This window comes from Urtica dioica, chromosome 8 (assembly GCF_054948205.1).
Source record: "Urtica dioica subsp. dioica isolate 48M chromosome 8, U.dioica_male_clone48M_v1_H2, whole genome shotgun sequence".
Classification (NCBI taxonomy): domain Eukaryota; kingdom Viridiplantae; phylum Streptophyta; class Magnoliopsida; order Rosales; family Urticaceae; genus Urtica; species Urtica dioica.
In genome coordinates, this window is record NC_142763.1 from 28,150,093 (window position 1) to 28,169,407 (window position 19,315).

Below are 19,315 nucleotides of genomic sequence, written 5' to 3' on the forward strand. Positions count from 1 at the left end.
CATCACGTCCATGTTGTGTTTCAACTGCGACTCAGACCAGTACGGCAACTCGTAAAAGATGCTTTTCTTGGTCCAATTCAGTTCGCTCTCAGCTCGCTTTCGTTTTTTGCCTACAGAGGCAGCGTGTTTGCCAGTAGTCGTGCAAGAAACACCAGCCAACTGAGCGAGTATGTCTTGCGAAGTCAACTTCTCGGGTTTATTTCGTTTCTCGTGCTTATCTTTGTAGTGATCGTTGCTTTTCCTCAATCGGTGACGCCTTTTTAAGAACCGACGATGGTCGTAGTAGACGATCCAGTTTCTGATTTTTAGGGACGGCGTGTCAAAGTTGCACGTAGGGCAAGCGAGATACCCCTGGCCGCTCCATCCCGATAAATACGATCTAGCCGGAAAATCGTTTATCGTCCAAAGTAACGCGGCACGCAACCGAAACACTTCATCTCTGGCTCCATCACGAACGCGGACTCCATTCTCCCACAGTTCTTTCAACTCTTCAACCACAGGCTGCAAAAAAACGTCCATGTCTTTTCCTGGTGAATGGGGCCCCGGGATCAGAAGCGTTAGCATCAGGTACTCTTTCTTCATGCACAACCAAGGCGGCAAGTTGTACGTCGTAAATACTACAGGCCACATGCTGTATGATAGGCTCATATCCCCAAACGGGTTGAATCCATCCGCAGCTAGCCCAAGCCGCACGTTCCGAGGCTCTGCAGCAAAACCTGGGTATCTCTCGTCCAAATTCTTCCACGCGGTACCATCAGCAGGATGTCGTAGAACGCCAGCTTCCCTGACGCGATCTCTTTCGTGCCACTCCATATGAAGCGCCGTGTGTCGAGATGCGTACAGTCGCTTCAATCGATCTTTCAAGGGAAAATATCGCAATATCTTCTGCGGTATCTTCTTACCAGTTGGCTTCCATCTACTCTCGTTACATATCGGACACACGTCGACGTTCGCGAGATGTTTTCGGAATAAGACACAGTCATTAATGCACGCGTCGATCATCTCGTATCCCATGCCAAAATGCTTCAGCTTAGCTTTTGCCTCGTAGTGCTTCTCCGGTATTCGATTACCGGCTGGATGAGACTTCCTCAAAAGCTGCAGCAGTTCTGTGAACGACTTGTTCGTCCAATGGTTCGTGACTTTAAGGTGCATCAACTGAACCAAGAATGACAACGACGAAAAGTCCTTGCATCCAGGGTACAATTCCGCTTCCAACTCAGCGAACAAGTCTTCCACTTGCTCCTCCGCACGCACATCGCTCGGAGCCGGCTCCGTAACACCATCGAAATCCTCGTGATCTCTTATATCCTCCACATCAGCATGTATTCCTCCTACTCCTCTCTGGGTTGTTTCTCCGATGGGGACTTCTTCAAGATGACCGACGGAACGCACGACCTCGCCATGATGATACCATTCTGTGTAGCCCGGGGTAAAACCTTTGTTTAGCAGATGATGCCTTACAACCCCAATGTCGTGCCATCTCACGTTGTTGCAAGGCTTGCATGGACATCGATATTCGTAATTATCGTTCGGAAATCTTCTTGTAGCGCGGATAAATTCATTAACTCCGAGTTTATACTGCAAGGACAACCGATTGTTCTCGGTGATCCAATCTCTACTTGGATTGGACATTGATTTCGCTAAACGAAATGAAAAAAGAACAATTATTAAGAGTTGTTGCTAAGTGACGAAGACGAATGAAGTCGATTACTTATTGCTACGGGACGAAGATCAATGAATGAAGATGAGATTATGAATTTTATGTTATTTGAGAATAATATGCTAGAAACTCAATCTAAAATTCGGCAGAGTTTCCCCTATAATACTAACAAACCAAAAACCTGCAAACTCATTTAAAAGCATATACAAATCATCTAAAACTATCATAATAATCAACTAAACCCTAAACAGAACCTCCGTGGCTCGTTTACAACAAACTAACTAATTATATCAACTTATATTAATTCAAACATAACATATGTTAATTCAATCCAAACATATCATTTACTAAATCACAAACCTAAGCATGTTACTATACAATCTAAACATGTTATTAAATTAATTCAAATTAACATTACTAAAATTAACATAACATTTGTTAATTCAATCCAAACATATCATTTACTAAATCACAAACCTAAGCATTTTATTATACAATCTATACATGTTATTAAATTAATTCAAATTAACATAACATTTGTTAATTCAATCCAAACATATAATTTACTAAATCACAAACCTAAGCATTTTACTATACAATCTAAACATGTTATCAAATTAATTCAAATTAACATTACTAAAATTAACATAACATTTACAATATAACATTACTAACTAAACTAAAATGTCTAATTAACATTTCAAATTAAGTAAACTAATGATATCATTTACAATTTACTAATGTTATATATTAAGTAATAATATCAAATTACAATTAACATATAAAACTAACCTAACTAAACTAAACTGGCTATCTAATTAACTTTCTAATTAATTAGAATACATATAAGAATATAAATAAATGAACTAACCTCTTGAAGAGCCGACGAGCAAGGACGGTGGCTTGAGGCTGTGAGCGACGGAGCAACGGAAAAAAGCTCGGGGTTGCGGTGAGGCGTGCTCGGACGAAGCGAAAGAGGCTGTCGGAGTAGGACTGTCTCGCAGCGAGAGGCACCGAGAGCCTGTTTTGGGCAGCGAAGCTCGGCAGCGGCCGGGACTAGGCTGAGACAACAAGAGACGGGACTAAATTGAGAGGAAGAGAGAGAGAGAGATTGAGAGGTACACTAAGAGAGAGAGATTACCGGCTGGAACTGAGAGCAGCGTCGACGGAGAGAAGCGCGGAGAAGGCTCTGCACCACACCGGAGCTGGTGGCTGCGACGGGGTGGCCGGAGAGAGAGGGCAGTGGCGGCGGTCCTCGTGACGGAGGCTGAGAGATAGAGGGTCGTGGCGGCGGTCGGAGGAGCGTAGTGGTGGCGGCGGCGACGGGGTGGCCGGAGAGAGAGAGGGCAGTGGCGGCGAGAGGTTGGAGGTTGGAGTGGTGGCTGCGACGGGGTGGCCGGAGAGAGAGAGGGCAGTGGCGGCGGTCCTCGTGACGGAGGCTGAGAGGTCGTGGCGGCGGTCGGAGGAGCGTAGTGGTGGCGGCGGCGACGGGGTGGTGGCGGCGACGGGGTGGGAGAGAAGGAGAAAGTCGGAGATATAGAGAGAGAGGCGCAGAGTCGAATTTGGGCGTTTGAATGAAAACCTATCGAGCATGGTTTATATATAGACTTTTAAATTTGGGTGCGACTTTGTCGCACCCAATGACACCTTTGGGTGCGACTAAGTCGCACCCACTGACCTGTGTCAGTTGTTTCGGGTGCGACTTAGTCGCACCCAATGACATTTTTTAAAAAAGGGGGAAGTTTTGGCCGCCGAAATTTTTTTGGACATTTAGGTGCGACGTAGTCGCACCTATAAGTTCGGAGACAGTATTGGGTGCGACTTAGTCGCACCCAATAGTAGTACCACACTATTGGGTGCGACTAGTCGCACCCAAATTCAAAAAATTTCCCGAAAATTTTTCAGCGCTTAATTGATTTTTGGGTCCGACTATTCGCACCTGAAAGTCTTTTTGGTGCGACTTTTAGGTGCGAATAGTCTCACCCAAAAGTCAACCGCACCGGAAAACTGTATTTGTAGTAGTGGAAATCAAGATTAATTTTTTTAAGTGATAAATTACTTATAATAATCGTCAAAATTTTAATCTTGGCTGTTAATTTTTTTTTTAAAATGTAAATTTGGCTAATTTAGTTAAAATTTGAAACTTTGGCTATTTTGCTAATCAATAAATTTAAAATGACTATGTTGTAAAAATTTTACATAATTTTAAAGTGACATGTTTCAACAAAATCTATGGATGAAAACTAAAACTACCAAACATCATAAAAAATTATGGAGCAAACTATACTAGAGTTGGCACTTGAATTAATCTTAACAGTTAATTGTATTAAATTGCATTGTTTGATATCTTGCAAAATTAACCTTTTCTTGTGCGATGCCTTCTTCTCACCCAAACACCAGGATCAGGAAGATTAGGGCAGAATGGAAGGTTAAAAAAAAGGATGAAATTTTCATTGAAGAGTAGCTTCACTGAAAAGTCTGTTGAAACTACCCTCCTTCGTCCTTGTTGTTATCCGCCTATGTGAGTGGCTCTCTAGAGATTCAATCTCCATGCGATTTGTTAGATTTCTTTTCGACAAATTTTAACTTATTTACTTGCAATTTCTGGCGGTGGAGATCTTTTTAGGCTGTAACATCATGTTTATCATAATAATAGCTAGTACTTCTCATATTTGGCTTAATTCTCACGTGTTCAATTTCATCAATTGGGTGATGTGAAATAGTCGTTTATTTGCTAAAAATTGAGTATTGAGTGAGAGATAAATTACTATTTGTGTTACGACGGAGCTCCGAGAGAAAATCAGGAGATAGCGAAGAAGAGAATTGAATTGAATGGAAAGGAAATTTTCAATTAACCAAAACTGAAAAGAATACAGAGTATTTATAAACAGTAATAACGAAGTAAACTAACTAAGTATGAAACGACGACATGTCGTTCATACGAAGCTAATAAAAACGACAAGAAACTAAAAAAGGAAAAGATAACTTGCAGAGCAAGAAACCTGCGATAACACTAAAACCCAAACAACCAGTCTTCTTTCTCAATACTCCCCCTCAAGATGGACTTGAAGATGGTTGAAAAAGACTCTTCAAGGACAGCTTGGACATGATTGAAGACAACGCCGGAGCTGGAAGAGGCTTAGTAAAAGCGTCGGCTAGTTGATGGTGTGTTCTCACAGGTAGAAGCTTGAAATCCCCTAACTGTAGGTGATCTCGAACAAAGTACAAATCGACTTCAATGTGCTTAGTACGCTCATTAAATGAAGGATTCGTAGCAATGTGCACAGCGGCTTGATTATCACAGAACAAGCAAGCAGGGCTATGTTCTGGAACTCTGAGGTCGCGGAGAAGTTGCTTCAACCACAAGACCTCACTGGCAGCAGCTGCCAACGCTCGATACTCAGCCTCAGCTGAGGAGCGTGAAACTGTAGTCTGCTTCTTCGACTTCCAGGCAACCAAAGCTCCTCCAAGAAAGACGCAGTAACCAGTCACGGAGCGCCTTGTGTCAGGACAAGTAGACCAATCTGCATCAGAGAAACCCTTCAGCTGTGTTGTGGACTGTGCCGGAAAATAGAGACCAAGTCCTGGAGAGCCCTTAAGATAACGTAGAAGATGATGGACAGCAGATAAATGTGTATCACGAGGGGCCTGCAAAAACTGACTTAGTGAGTGAACTGCATATGTAATGTCCGGACGAGTAATGGTCAAATATAAGAGACGACCAATCAAGCTCCTATAATGCTTGACATCCTCTAGGAGAACACCATCAACATTGTTGAGAGTGTGCCTAGGAGCCATAGGAGTCTTGACAGGTTTAGCATCTAAAAAATCATAATCATCAAGAAGCTGAAGAGTATAATGTCTTTGGTTAATAACAATTCCAGACTTAGATCTAGCAATTTCAATGCCCAAAAAGAATTTCAAGGGACCAAGATCCTTAAGCTTGAACTTGGAGTGTAAATATGATTTAACAGAGGTAATAATGGAGGGGTTAGGACCAGCCACAACAATGTCATCAACATATAAAAGGATAGCAACAAAATTATCAGAAGTTCCTCTAGTAAAGAGAGAATAGTCTGATTTAGATTGAACAAACCCAGCAGCCACAATGGCTTTTGTAAAGGTTATATTCCATTGTCTAGAAGCTTGCTTCAAACCATAGATGGACTTGTGCAATTTGCAAACATGCTTCCCTTCATTATGGCTATGCTCCCCCTGAAAAGAATATCCCAGAGGTAAGTCCATGTAAACTTCCTCAAAAAGCTCACCATTCAAAAAAGCATTATTGATGTCTAGTTGGGCTAGACACCAATTCTGAGAAGCTGCTAAAGCTAGTAACACTTTGACAGTGACAAGCTTAGCAACCGGGGAGAAAGTGTCAATAAAATCCACTCCCTCCCTCTGATTATACCCTTTGGCAACTAATCTTGCTTTGTGTCTTGATAAAGTGCCATCTGCATTGAACTTGTTAGTATAAATCCATCTACAGCCTATTGCTTTCTTATCTCTAGGTAAAGGAACAACAGACCAGGTTTTATTATCAACCATAGCACCTAGCTCATCATTCATGGCTTGAATCCAATGAGGATGTTTACAAGCTTGATGATAGTAAGCTGGTTCAAAGTGTTCAGAGACTGAAAGAGCAAAGGCTTTATAGCCAGATGACACCTGTTCATAGCAAAGAACTTTAGATAAATGATGAGGTGAGGGAAGGTGTACACCTGCAGTTGTTTGTGACATGTTACAATGGTAATCTTGCAAGTGTGTGGGTGGTGCTCGAGGTCGGACAGATCTCCTAACAACAGTGACTGGTTCTTCCACACGCAGGTCTGGTTCCAAGTGATTATGCTCAGGAACAGGTACTAGCCCTTGAGTTTGTGGTTGACTTGAGTGTGAAGCTGGATCCGGTGACTCAATGTAGGGAACATGAGGCAAGGTTGGTATAGGTAGCACAAGATCTGGAAAGGGATCAACCTGCATATTCTTGTGAGTGTGATCATGGAAAGGAAATATGTGTTCATGGAACACAACATCCCTGGATATAAAAATTTCTCTAGTTAGCAAATCCAATAACTTGTATCCTTTAACACCAGGAGGATAACCTATGAAGATGCACTTGCGTGCTCTAGGTTGAAACTTAGTCCTATGGGATGCAATGGTTGAAGCAAAAGCAAGACAACCAAAAACCCGGAGGAAATCATAGTCAACAGGCTTATGAATCAGGATATCATAAGGACACTTGTCAGACAAAAGAGGTGTTGGTGTTCGATTAATGAGATATACAGAGGTTAGGATGCATTCAGACCAATATTCAACAGGAATATGAGATTGAAAGAAGAGAGATCTTGCCACATTTAGGAGGTGTTGGTGCTTCCTCTCCACCACTGAATTCTGCTGTGGTGTCTCTACACAAGAAAATTGATGTAGAATACCTGTCTTGGAAAAAAAATCAAAGAAAACTAGTTCTCTTGCATTATCAGACCTAAATTGCTTAATGGTGGTTGAGAATTGGTTAGTAACCATAGCACAAAACCGAGGAATAATGTGATGTACATCACTTTTGCTTCTCATGAGATAGATCCATGTAAACCTACTGCAATAATCCACAAGAGTCAAAAAAAACTTGTAACCAGAATGTGATACAACTGAATAAGGACCCCACACATCACAGTGTATGAGATCAAATGTTTTACTAGCAAGATGATTATGAGACTCAAAAGGAAGCCTCCTTTGCTTAGCAAGGGGACAGATATCACATGGTACTAGTTTATTTGCAGAATGAAAAAGAAGTCTAGGTTTGAGAAGATCAAGTCTCTTGTAAGAGAGATGTCCTAGTCTATGGTGCCAGATGTGAGAAGACACTTTGTTGATGCAGGAGTTGCCATCTCTTTCCAGCCTGTAGAGGTCATGATGCACATTACCCCTGCCAATCATCATCTTGGACTTGATATCCTGTATCACAAAATCATTAGCTGAGAAAGTGATGGTCACATGAGAATCTTGTGTCAAAGCACTAACTGATAACAAATTGAATTTGAAACCAGGTAAATATAAGACATTTCTGAGCACAAGATTCTCATCTATCCTAACATCACCTAAGAAATGAACAGGAATAACAGTGTGATTAGGCAGGGTTACAGTAGAGTTGTGTAAGATCCTAAAGTTGTGAAAGAGATTTTTGTATGCACAAATATGTCTTGATGCACCTGAATCAAGAATCCAAGAAAAAGGAGATTTAACTGTACAACCTGTGCTGCTATTATAACAATAGGAACCTGTACTCATGGTAGTCATGTTGATGTTGTTGGTCCCTTCAGATTGAGTGGAAGGCATTATGAGCTGGTTTGAAAGAGCGTTGATGAGCTGATGAATCTGATCTGTGGTGAGGTTGCTCATGGCACTAGTGGCTCCCTTGTTCCCGGCTTCATTGAGAGTTGTTGATGTCTCAGCTGCATTGACCTTAGACGTTGGCTTGTAACCAGGAGGGAATCCATGTAGTCTATAGCACTTATCAGCAGTATGTCCTGCAATCTTGCAGTGAGAGCAGACAACTCGATCTTTCTTGTTGTTGGTGGATCTTTTATGATCATCCTTCACACTCATCGCTGCAGAGTTTGTGAGATCTTGACTTCCAAGCACATCAGTGCTCAAAGACCTTTGTTTCTCCTCTTGGACAGCCATGGCAAAAACTTTGTTGATCGAAGGCATTGGATCCATAAGCAAGACTTGACCTCGAACATTGTTGAAGGATTCGTTTAGTCCCATCAAGAATTTCATCACATATTCATCCTGTACAAAATTCACCAAATCTTTCGATCCACCACAAGAACAAGGACAATCAGGCCTAAAATTAGCCAATTCTTCCCATAGGATCTTCAGCTTGGTGAAGTACATCCCGACGGTCATTTGATCTTGAACCAGATTCATGATGGCACGCCTGAGCTCAAAGATCCTTGGTGCGTTGCTTTGCTGGAATCGTTCTTCCAAATCTTTCCAAATCTCTGCTGCGGATTCATTGTAAATGACGCTGGACGAGATTTCTTTGGAGACCGAATTCAGCATCCATGCGATGATGATGTCGTTGTTCCTTCTCCAGGCGTTGAGGCGATTCACGTCAGATCCGATCGGTTTGGGAATAGATCCATCGACAAAACCGAATTTGTTCTTGACAGACAACGCGATCTTCATAGATCTTCTCCAGGTAGGATAATTGTCTCCAGTGAGAGCTGTTGTGACAAGAATCTGACCTGTGGTGTCTGTGTGATGAAGAAAGAACGGATCTAGGGTTTCGTCATTGGCGTTTCTCCGCGAGGAGATTTCAGTAGCAGAACTCTCGTTTCCTGAGTTGTTACTCATTGTTGGAGAAGAGGAAAAAGGCTTCGAAAAACTGATTAGTCGGAGAGAAGCTTGGTCGGAGCAATATGCTCTGATACCATGTTACGACGGAGCTCCGAGAGAAAATCAGGAGATAGCGAAGAAGAGAATTGAATTGAATGGAAAGGAAATTTTCAATTAACCAAAACTGAAAAGAATACAGAGTATTTATAAACAGTAATAACGAAGTAAACTAACTAAGTATGAAACGACGACATGTCGTTCATACGAAGCTAATAAAAACGACAAGAAACTAAAAAAGGAAAAGATAACTTGCAGAGCAAGAAACCTGCGATAACACTAAAACCCAAACAACCAGTCTTCTTTCTCAATAATTTGATGTGATAAAAATTGTATTTTAACGCGTAAAAAATTACATTTTAGAGTTTTGATCAGTTAAGAGTGTTAGAGATCCTCTTACGCCATATTTATAATCAATGGAGAGTCTAAAACCTCCATAATTTTTAGACCCAGGACTCTAAAATATCAAAGAATGAAATAGCAAGTAGTCAAATTTACTGTGATACCAAAATTCACTCCTAAATTTTCACTCCAGTTTTGCAAAAAAAAAAAATAATAATAATAATAATATTGCGTTGGTGTAGAGTTTTATTTCTCAAAACAATATTATATACAATGTTTATCATCGGCTTGGAATCTATTGTCCAGCACCAACTTCTTTACCAGCATTCTTCTTTCCATAATTATCATGTCTAGTTACGACCCTAGTCCTTGAGCACCAACATAACACTTGCATCACTCGAAAAGTTGAACATTCAACTTTGAAATTAGTGATTACGATTGGGAAAGTGGTCACTGTGTGTGTACGTTTGAATGCCCATTAGATATTAATTATTGCCAATAATATCTCTTTATTGAATGTGTACATGTTATGCGACCACGATGCAACTTGCATAGTAGCCTCTAGAACCAACTCAAAAGAAGCCGAAATCTACGTGACAAGAAAAAGACCCTTGTGACATTAAAAATATATATATGATTTAGCTAAAACGAAAAATTGTCGTTTCTAGTGAATAAATAAGAGATATTTTTGTAGTATCACGTCGTGGTTAAAGAACCCACAGGTGAGGAGTCTGGATCATAATTCAATGACAACTCACGCAACACGTAATTCCTTCTCTTTTTCGTGCCCTATGAATTTCCAATGTAATAAAAAGGAATAAAATTGTCAAACGCCCGTCACAAGAGAGCGACCCCTGATTTTGTCTTATTCATTGAATGGATATGTTGGAATTCGGTGGTATTGATTTATTTGAGAAATAGTTTGTCCCATCCCATTCATAGGTTTTATCATCAAGGCTTAAATACATACTCCTCTATGTGGGTTACTCAGCGATCCACACATATTGGCGATAAATTACGGAAAAATATAAAGAGTATTTATCGTGTTTAATCAAAATACGATATTTATCCTTTCAATTTCTAAAAATATCAAACATATTTTTTTAGTTTAATATAAATGATATATACGTATCCTAAAAAAATGTTATATTACAAATATCACTCTTTTTGTTTATTTTTTACAAAAAAATAATTTGAGCTCCTCAAAATACTCTTAATGAAATAATTTTTTTATTTTCTATTAAATATACAAAAAAATTAAATTAAAAAAAATATTTATAAAAAGTTAAGGATTTTTTTTTATAAAGAAAGATTTTGATATTTTTTTTTAATAAAATACTAAATAAATATTTATTCTATTAAGGATATTTTGAAAAGTTCAAATTATTTTTTTGTAAAAAATAAACGAAAGTGGTGATATTTGTAATATAACATTTTTTTAAAAGAGGTATATGTCATTTATAAACTGAATGAATATGTATGATATTTCTAAAAATCGAATAGATAAATATCGCATTTCGATTAAACACGAGGGATATTCTTGATATTTTCCTATAAATTATTAACATTGTCCTTACTTTTCGTTTTTGTTAATGTAATATGATATGTTTTGTATGTTGTTGTTTAAAGATATGCGAAAACTCCGTTTTTGTTTTGTTTGAGAATACTCATCCATAAAACAATTATTTGTCACTTTATAAGGAAAACGAAGGAGGTACGATAAATAATTTCACTTTAGACCAAAGGATAGAGTAAGAAGGTTTCACCATATATTTTGATATGAATGATAATAACTGAACAAAGAATTATATCCCTAGTGATTTGCAATGAGAGTATTTTTAATGTGTTATAAGTATTACAAGCTAAAGTTTGAAGCACGAGTGGTACGAGAAGAGCCACATGACACACATTGACCTCACTACACACATTCACCGACATGTAGTAGTTCCTAATTATTCAACCTGTAAGCATCTTTGACAATTTTACGACAAAACGAGACTTGCTGTGGCTGACATCGAGTACTTCACCAAGCAAACGAGTTGTCCTTATATTTTTGAAAGCTCAATTCGATATTGAGTCTAACGGCTTCGATATCTTTCAATGGGCAATGTTCACTCGCGTCAAATTTCGGTTTTGCCTATATATACACACGAGACATACTCACCGTCCTCGTCTCATGGATTTGATCCTAAGCTGGATTCAACTCCGTGAGATTAACAATGGACGACCAACACTCATGACTATGATAAGATAGTAAAATAATTTACGTGTGAGCGTGGAAAGCTAGAAATGGCATCCGGTCTTTCCGAAGATCACGACGATTTTGTTGAGCAACGAGCTTGGATGGCATTTTGAGATATTTTTTGAATAAATTGTGTAACAAAATATCTCTTACATTTTTGTTTTCTTCCTAAAGCCTCCTAAAACACTTATCTTACTCTACTTTCCAATGGTTTTAAGTTTGGTGATTACATTAGAAGTCCTTGCCCCATCCAAATTATGCAACCACATATCTTTTAAATCTTTCAAATAGAACCATTCATTTATAGTTAGAAACGACAATTTCTTTAGGCTTATTTACATTACACATGTAACATATGAGGAACATTATAAAACAATTGAACAGTAGTGCTTGTGCAATACAACAAATCTGTATCTTACAAGAAACTTCTCAATTATTCTTATTGATCACTGATGATACCACTAAATCTTATCCAAAGCACAACACAAACAAAATACAGACCAACAATCAAACGCGGATAAGAGTGTTTAATGGCCATGATCTCTATTAAATCTTTTCATTTCATGTCAAACAGCGCTAAGCAACGAACACATACAAGAAACGAATGCCTTGTTTGTTTTCTGGTCTTAGTTTATTTCATCTTCATCATAATTTTAATTTATAACTTCCTTAATAATAATCCTCTTTAGAGTTGCTTTAGAAAAAAAAAAATACTCTCTAAGAGTTGCGAATTAGAAAAATATTAATCAGGAATATCATCGTCTTTAAAGTACCAGATCATAATATTCTGATATCTCAATTCAAAATGTACATTCTAACCCAACACCATAACGTATTACCATATGGGACTTGGGTTAACCTCCATTACTCTTCACCGAAAATTTACAGTCTAGGTTAGCTTACCCAACATCTGTTTTTTTTTAAAAAAAACATTTGTTTAACAAAAAAAATCTCGTTTAACCGGAACTTGGAGATTAGAAAATCTCGTTCAACGAATCATATTATTGAGAAATTTAGAAAAAGAATCGTATCAAAAGTCAATTCTTTACCCTCCAACACCATAGGCAGAAAAAATACATACGCCATCAGTTTTGACCATCTCATTCACTTGAAATCTTCCGAGTGTTGTACGAAGAACATTTGCTACACTTGTGACCCAAAATGTGAAACGGAGCTTTGCCTTTTGTGTTGCAGTCATTGCACAGAATTGAAACCTGCAAATGTATATCATTTACCAAACTTTTATTTTATGGAACTATCTTTGATTGGAAACAATACAGCGACTATCAAGCCTGATCTTCTCAGTTAGGATTATGAGCAATTGATACATATGAGATATAGTATGGATAGAGAAACCACCTCGTACTTGTACTCATCTGGCATTTCCATAGCTTCAATCTGCAACACCGTCGAACAGAATTCGTAAACAATACCACTTTTAGACAATCACAATGTTCATTAAAAGTGATCATTAAGATAATTAAATCAGCGACACGTAATCCCTATCAGCAATATTAGCGAAAGCTAATAATTTTAGTTTTTATTACAGATCAGGGCAAAAGAAACAATCTCTCTGTCTAAATTACCATGTTCTATACAAGGAGTTCAAATAATCATATTTTATTTAGACTCAAAAACTAAGTGTGTAGCGATAGAGAAAAAAAAATCCATACCTCTTCATCCAACATCAACCATTGGGTAGACATATCATACATAGTCTTGGAGCAAATGGGACAACAATATCTATACCAAAAATAAAAATAATAATAATAATAAGAGGCGAAGAGTCTCCGGAATTTTCAAACAGAAAAAAACAGTAATGAAACTCAACTGTTGTTGTCCTGCCATCTCTACTCGACACTCTTGATGCATTGTGTGCCCACATTTCATGATTGTGGTCCCTTTCGTCGAGTCAAAAAGGTACTGCCAATTCCATTTTCGAGATATACAAAACAAATGGGCAGGTCATTAACATTCCCAGAGAAACTCTGAGTAACTAAAAAGCTGCGATGAACGAGTGAAAAACCTCATAACAAACAGGGCAATAACACTTCATTGAATTCTCGATGCACACATGATTATCTCGTAGACTCATATCATAGCATGAACCTGGATATTTAATAGCATGTAAATCAAATGCAAAAAAGTAATAAAGTTGAAAAATAAAGAAAAAAATCCATGTAAGTTTTGATGGGGAAGAAGGGCATACCACACTTCTGACAGTGAAAGAATTTCTCGCGACCACCGACCCTGAAAATTCATATTATTATGCATTGATTGATTTAATCAAATTAGGAAAAATCAAAGCAAAATAATTGATTTTTTCAACTAACCTACATATCCCACAATCGTCACAATGAAACTGATTCTTGCTAGTCTGCATTTGGTGAAAGAAAAATGAGAATATTAAACCGAAAATCTGAAATCTACACACAGATATAAGTATTCTAAATTTTCTTTCTACAACCACACAGGCTTGAAATATTATATCTTACTTCATCGTCGTAAAACTTGCAAATGTCGCAAAAATACTCTCCCATTCTAACACCACATTTGGAACAATCTTGAGCAACCTAACAAGAAAATCATAATAATGAAATGGGAAATAAAACCTGGGAACAGGATTATGATTAATAATAACAAACAGAACAATTCAAGGCACATAACAAGCCAACCTTTTGCTCGGTATTGCAAATTGAACATATAACCTGAAAGAGATAAAACCATTTATGTCAACACGGAACTTGATCAGAGATTACTTTCATCAAAATCCACAATACCATAAGACGAGAAAACGCACTTGCTTAACATCATGCCTGACGATTTCATGGCGCTCTTTTGGATTTGTCAGCGAGCTCTAAAATTCAAATCTCACAAATTAGGGATGACAGTTTGAAAAGAGGATTGAGAACTAATAAAGGATTATAAGGGTTTGGTCCAAGTTTTTTGAGACTCGGGGACACACACTCTCTCTACATTAAACATAGATAACAAGGTCACCTCTCTCTCTCTCTCTCTCTCTCTCTCTCTCTCTCTCTAACACACACACACACGTACTCCAATAATGCATATACACAAACAAGAAACGTATATATAACACACCGTGGCTTCGTTGTGGCAGTGGCGACAAGAAAAGACTTGATCGCAGCAAGGAGCTCGGATTTTGCAGCGCCGGCGATAATGGTCACATCTGCAGATACAAACAAGCTTTGAATTGAGAAAATAATTGAAAAGAAATAGTTGAAATTGATGAAGACGACGAACCCGTGCTGTAGCTTTCCGAAATCGTGGGGTTTGGGATGAGCCATGGAATCGGACTCTGGCTTGGAAATTTGGGATTGGGATCCACGAGGAACGACACAGAAACCTAACCTGAAGAAACTGCCAAGCCCTGAATCTTTGTTGAGTTTTGAATCTTTGTCGTGTTTTTCTAATGCGAGCTGAAAAAATAAAAATAAAAAATTGATAAATACTTGACTTTCCAAATATTTTAGTATGATTTATGTTACATATACCATGTCAAATTCCTTTTCATTTATCGTTTTGATTGTTTTTTTTTTAATACAAAATTTCTGAGAGTTTATTTAAAATATCAGTTTGAATGGTCAGTTCTTTTTTCTTAGTTCAAACTTGAAACTTGAAACTTCAAAGAGACCATAGTCTACACCATTAAATGAAAATTTTAGCTATTTTACTAATTAAGATAAATCTGAACTTTTTGCAAATTCAATAGTTGCCATTAGATTTTTTTGTGAAATATTGCCATTTGATAACACCCTAATTATTTATTTATTTTTTTCTTTTTTTTTTGTGTGTATAATAGCACCTTTTTTTTGTTTTGAAAAATGTATAATAGCTCCTTATTTTAATGTTCCTGCTTTAAATTCATTAATGCGTGGCAGTAGTGCCCTGTTTGAACCGGTTCAGTACGTAATAAATTTGACCATCCATATAACAGCAAAAATAGATCATCCAAATTCAGAGATTATAGGTTTGGTAACATACAAAATTTATTTTTCCATTAAAGCAATAGCTCCTACTAAAAATTAGTGTTGTCAAGTCAAAAAAACAGAGGCATGAAATAAACCCCCTTAAATCTTCATATATTCGGTCAGAAACAAACGGGAACAGAGATTATAGACCTATTTTTAGATGGCCTCCAAAAACTGTCACCTCTTCCACCACAGTCAAACCTACCATGGGGTAAAATGCCAAGGAATCTAGTAAACTGACTGAAATTCTTGAGAAAGTTATGCTACAACAAAAACCCTTTACACAGAATCAAATGGGCTTTGGAGCACTATACAAGCGAAAAAAAGAAAAAAAAAAAAAAGGAAAAAAAAAATAAATGTTGATAGTATTCTAGCATTTACACTCAACTAAAATGAAAAAGAGAGAGCTGAACTGATAACAAAAGTCACATTGCTGTATCAAAAAGAATTTCTCGAGTTTTCAAAAATCAAGGCCTCCCTAGGCTAGACGATTGCACACGAACACCCCTTATTGTCTTGTGCATCTGAACAGACATAAAACAAAGATGAAAAAGAGAGAAATAGTATGGAAGGGTAAATGATAAAAAATCCTATTTTGGACATAATTGACAAAGATGAGAGTGCAAAAGTCAGAAGTAGAACAAACAAACCTCTCATCCTTCTCTTCTTCTTCTTTTCAGTCTCGGGTTGTACCACGGCGTGAACTGTGATGACTTCGCCGGGTTCGTGACCAAATGTTATATTGGATTCCGCGAGTGTCTTTTTGTCCAACACTTTACCGGCGAGAATGAGCCCGATATCGTGCACTGAATTTGGTGCGGTTTCTCTGCCTGCAAACGGAACATGCTCATCACTACTCGGATTTCTCAGTGGCATATTAACTAGAAACGGAATAATTAAGAATAATCATTCATAGCGATCACGATTCACAATTCAAGAGGCGGATCACAGTTACCACTATTCTATAAACTAAGTAAATTGACAACTCTTTTCATCTCCCACCGATCCACCCTAATTAACGACCTATTTACTAATATATAAGGAAATAAATAAAACGTGATTAAACACTTTAAATGAGACTAACCTTGAGGCCACTCTGCAACAACCCTTTCCTTAAGAGACTCAATTGTAGTAGACAATAAGTAAGTATCATGGGCTATATCTGTCCCGTCGAAGATTCGGAACCTCAGCTCCGCAGCCACAACCTCACTTCCAGCCATAGTACTCTCTTCTCTTTTACCAAACTCGAAAAGCCGATTTGAGCTCCGCAAATTCCTATCAGAACGATTTAGTATCGCTGTAACCTGTAACGCACGAAGACAAGAAGCCATCAAGAACGCAAACTCTCTTGAAGTCTCATCAAACCAAAGCAATCCAAGAAAAATGTTCAATTCTTGGCAACTAGACAGGGACGGCCTATAAATCGTTATCTCCAATTCGAGATAAATTCTTAGGAAGTGATGCAAGAAACGAGTACAGAACCAACCAAATAATCAAGTTCTCTAAAAAATTCTGGGAATGCCATGCCTATAATTACACTAACCTCTTTGTATCTGGAAAAAAAGTATGTCCGCCGATACGCATCCAATAATATCTGTACATCTGAATCGACGGGTTGAGATTCAAATCCACAAACCACGAACCTCATATGACCGAGTGGTGTCGCCTTAAATCGATACCTCTGCAACAATAATTATAATAAAATCAAATGGAAGTTCGATCCAAACAGTCTTTTACACCAAAAGACGCCATTAAAATACCCACACAATTACACTGACACCAGAAAGAAAGCGATACTTACAAAATCAGCAAACAAAATGAGGAATGAAAATCGTATTCAGTCAGATAGCGGAAGAAAGAAAACGAGAGAGAGAGAGAGACCTGATCAAGAATCCAGTTGACAAATGTGGGAATCCAAGAGAGGTCGAAAAACGGTATCAATGTGGCAATCAAGTTTCGGAATTCGTAGTGTCAGTCAAGACTCAAGATCAAGTGCTGACAGACAGAGATCAAAATGTCAGAGCTATGAGCATTTAATTTTTACTCGCCTTCCTATTTATCTCAGATTCATTTCTTTTTTAATTTCTCTTTGCATCAAATATCAATTAGACTCGGATGGATTTGCACTGAACTGAAGTGGAGTTGGAAAATTTCGGTTAAGCGTTAACAGTCAATTGTTGTATATACTATATTTAGCAAATTTGGAAGAAATTAATTAATAAGATCCTGTTAATTTATCATATGTTAATTTTTTGGTTGATTCAGTTAAGATTAATTACATTTTTTAAGGAAATTAATATTAAAAGACGTAGCAAAATAGTCAAATGGAAACTTGAATGTTTCAGTCTAAGTAATATTTGGTTAATTTTAAAATCTAACCACTGATTAAGACAAATGTCCAAACACGAACTTACCATTTTCAATTTTGATAAATATGACAATTAGCATTTTTCAATTTTAGCATTATCACTTTGGAAGTTCCCTAGTCTATTTCACATGCATTGGTATATTTCTTAGTTTATCTTTATATTTCCAATATACATAATTTATTTGTTTATTTATTTTCTCTTTGTATAATAAAGAGTCTCACCTCTCGTATCAAATGCAACAAGTAGAAAATCATTTATCCACTTTTATTCTCTCTAAGTTTCTACATGGTATCATAGCCTAAAAAAACCTCGAAGACTTTCGAAAATTCATTTGATAATCAAGCTGCACTGAGTATTGCAAAGAATCCAGTCTAGCACGACCGAACCAAACATATCGAAATCGATCGCCAATTTATCAGCGAGAAGATTGAGGCTAAGACTATTTCCATGGAATATGTTCCAACTCGACATCAAGTAGCCGGCATCCTCACCAAATCTCTCCATCGAACAATTTTCAATGAACTTCTATCCAAGCTCAATTTGCTCAAAATTTAACATCGAGCTTGAGGGAGAGTGTAGAAAGTTCATGAGTCCTAAGACATCTTCTTCGAAATTGCATTATCACATTGGAAGTTGTCTTGTCTCTTTCTCGTGCGTTTGTATATTTCCTAGATTGTTTTTCTATTTCCAATATGCAAATGTATTTATGTATTCATTTCCTCCTTGTATAAATAGAGGGTCTCACCTCTCATATCAATACAACAAGTAGACAATCATTTCCCCATCTTTTCTCTCTAAATGTCTACATTTGTAATTATAAACCAAAGAAATATAAACAAGGAGACTAAACTAATTAGATAATAGGGTATTTATATCATCTTTGAAATTAACCACTCGCAATCTTTTCAAATATGGCATTATTTTGTTATATAAAAATGATTTTCACTCATATTTTTTTTAATAATCAAACCAAACATTCTCAAACACCACATAATTATAAAAAATAAAAAAAATAAAAAATAAAAAACTTACAAGTGATCCGCGTAAAAGATATAGCATAAATACTGCATTGGAAAAAACCAGTGAAGAATGCACAACAAGAGTTGTTACATATAACATATATACTGCATTGGAAAAACATATTTACTGTCACGTATTATATACAATTCAGTAGTGACATCCAAGACTTGCCAAAATGGTATAAACATGTAATGACAAATATTAGGGTTTGAGCTCAGCAGTAATTAAAAGATAAATTAAAATAGTAAAGAGCACACATGTTTATAAGTTTACTCTTGATTTCAGAGTTGTCCAC

General features: G+C 37.3%; 2 protein-coding genes across 2 annotated transcripts; both read right to left on the reverse strand.

Annotated features, from left to right (window-relative positions):
* Positions 1-12,363: 12,363 nt before the first annotated feature.
* On the reverse strand, positions 12,364-15,172 carry LOC149388876 (zinc finger (C3HC4-type RING finger) family protein). Its single transcript, XM_089624302.1, has 13 exons — positions 15,155-15,172; positions 14,904-15,079; positions 14,742-14,829; positions 14,440-14,496; positions 14,315-14,347; positions 14,135-14,212; positions 13,973-14,016; positions 13,849-13,889; positions 13,666-13,748; positions 13,471-13,562; positions 13,313-13,382; positions 12,999-13,037; positions 12,364-12,853 (listed from the first exon to the last, which is right to left on the reverse strand). The coding sequence occupies exons 1-13, from the start codon at positions 15,155-15,157 to the stop codon at positions 12,740-12,742; spliced, it is 918 nt and encodes a 305-aa protein (XP_089480428.1). The 5' UTR covers positions 15,158-15,172; the 3' UTR covers positions 12,364-12,739.
* A 547-nt stretch (positions 15,173-15,719) lies between these two features.
* On the reverse strand, positions 15,720-17,754 carry LOC149388877 (membrane-anchored ubiquitin-fold protein 3-like). Its single transcript, XM_089624109.1, has 5 exons — positions 17,513-17,754; positions 17,175-17,312; positions 16,716-16,935; positions 16,282-16,461; positions 15,720-16,155 (listed from the first exon to the last, which is right to left on the reverse strand). The coding sequence occupies exons 2-5, from the start codon at positions 17,277-17,279 to the stop codon at positions 16,115-16,117; spliced, it is 546 nt and encodes a 181-aa protein (XP_089480235.1). The 5' UTR covers positions 17,280-17,312; positions 17,513-17,754; the 3' UTR covers positions 15,720-16,114.
* Between the last annotated feature and the right edge of the window lie 1,561 nt (positions 17,755-19,315).

Bases quoted from the DNA above. Each gene is read 5' to 3' on its own strand.
- LOC149388876 (XM_089624302.1), bottom strand. The intron at 13,890-13,972 runs GTTAGTTGAAAA...ATGAATTTTCAG, and splicing joins GACGATTGTGGGATATGTAG to GGTCGGTGGTCGCGAGAAAT. The intron at 12,854-12,998 runs GTGGTTTCTCTA...ATACATTTGCAG, and splicing joins CAGATGAGTACAAGTACGAG to GTTTCAATTCTGTGCAATGA.
- LOC149388877 (XM_089624109.1), bottom strand. From the start codon at position 17,279: ATGAGGTTCGTGGTTTGTGGATTTGAATCTCAACCCGTCGATTCAGAT. The intron at 16,936-17,174 runs GTTAGTGTAATT...CGTGCGTTACAG, and splicing joins TTTTTTCCAGATACAAAGAG to GTTACAGCGATACTAAATCG. The intron at 16,462-16,715 runs GTTAGTCTCATT...TTCCGTTTGCAG, and splicing joins TGTTGCAGAGTGGCCTCAAG to GCAGAGAAACCGCACCAAAT.